The 1,474-nt window shown below is 40.6% G+C and overlaps 1 protein-coding gene across 3 annotated transcripts in view; it reads left to right on the top strand.

Annotated features, from left to right (window-relative positions):
• LOC143296105 (uncharacterized) overlaps positions 1-667 on the top strand; it is an 11,800-nt gene extending 11,133 nt beyond the window's left edge. For all 3 annotated transcript variants that reach the window (XM_076607880.1, XM_076607881.1, XM_076607882.1), the window contains exon 4: positions 1-667. This exon is cut by the window's left edge and continues 449 nt beyond it. In XM_076607880.1, the coding sequence (XP_076463995.1) occupies positions 1-67 (67 nt within the window). In that variant the 3' untranslated portion in view covers positions 68-667.
• The last annotated feature ends 807 nt before the right edge of the window (positions 668-1,474 follow it).

Raw genomic sequence — 1,474 nt, 5'->3', positions numbered from 1 at the left:
GGGAGAGGGGGAGGGGAAGGAGGGCGGGGGTAAGAAGAAGAAGGACGGCGGATGCGCTGTCATGTGATTAGAGTTCGAGTTCATTAACGAGCTGTTGTTGCTGCTGGCTTTACACAGCCTGTTTTGTGGTCAGTTTTGTTCATGGTTTGGGGCTTTGTTCCTATTGTATTGTATTGTATTGCGTTTTTGTCACAACATATTTCTCTCTCTCTCTCTCTCTCTCTCTCTCTCTCTCTCTCTCTCTCTCTGTGTGTGTGTGTGTGTGTGTGTGTGTGTGTGTGTGTGTGTGTGTGTGTGTGTGTGTGAATGAATGGGTGGGTGAGTGGGAACATGTGGGCGTGGGTGTGTGTGCGCCTATCGTACAACAATTGCACGTCTTTATTTTGTATCACTGATGAACTGAAAAATGGAACAAACGCAAATTCTTAAGATGGTCATCGGCTCGTCCTGTCCTAAATCATTTGTATAACTGAACTTGAAAATCACATGAATGTACACAGAAACATTTGATGCTGTATAACTCTTCTTCGTAATATTGTGACATGTGATGCTTTTTATCATTTTAAAGATTTGGCAATATGGGTTGATTTAGCCATATACACCGTGAACTATTGATTATGGAAGGATCTGTTATGGAACATGAATAATGATTTATATTGAACAAAAATGTTGTTATTTAGGTGTGTTTTTTTTTCCATATCCATCTTGTTTGCGTGCCTGTTTGACTCTTTCTCTCTCTCTCTCTCTGTCTGTCTCTCACCCCAGGGCTGGGTGGATAAAAAAAAAGGATATGTTTTGCTTATCTCATTACCCTGGTAAAATGAAATCTCATTTCGTTTCGTTTCATTTCGTTTCGTCTCTCTCTCTCTGTCTCTCTGTGCTCCTCTCCTTCTCTAAAAGTGCATTTTGTGTGTAAGCGTGCATGCCAGCCTATCCACCACACCAGACCAAAGCGCGGTGTATTCACACCGATGACCGGGAAGTTTGAAAACCGGTGCTGGTGAATACCGGAAGAGGCAGTGAGTGATAGCTGCGATACAGAGATGGGGCGAAACTGCATTAACAGGGGTTTGGGCCATTTCCTTCCTACGACAACACGATTACACATTCTCTGTGAAACAGAGGAGGAAGCAGCAGTTTCAGTTTCAGTTTCAGTTTCAGTAGCTCAAGGAGGCGTCACTGCGTTCGGACAAATCCATATACGCTGCACCACATCTGCCAAGCAGATGCCTGACCAGCAGCGTAACCCAACGCCCTTAGTCAGGCCTTGAGAAAAAAAAAAGGTGAATAAATAATAGATAAGCGTACATAAATAAGTAAATAAATAAATAAATAATAATTATAATATATAAAAAAGGGGTAGTAAATAATAACAATAATAATAATAAATAAATAAATAAATAAATAGATAAATAAGACAACAATGATGATAAATAAGCAAATAAATGTAAAACAGGAAGCAGCAGAGAGGGGA

This window comes from Babylonia areolata, chromosome 21, assembly GCF_041734735.1.
Source record: "Babylonia areolata isolate BAREFJ2019XMU chromosome 21, ASM4173473v1, whole genome shotgun sequence".
NCBI classification, from domain to species: Eukaryota; Metazoa; Mollusca; class Gastropoda; order Neogastropoda; family Buccinidae; genus Babylonia; species Babylonia areolata.
The sequence above is the reverse complement of the archived record's forward strand: the minus strand, read 5'-3'. Positions and strand labels throughout refer to the sequence as shown.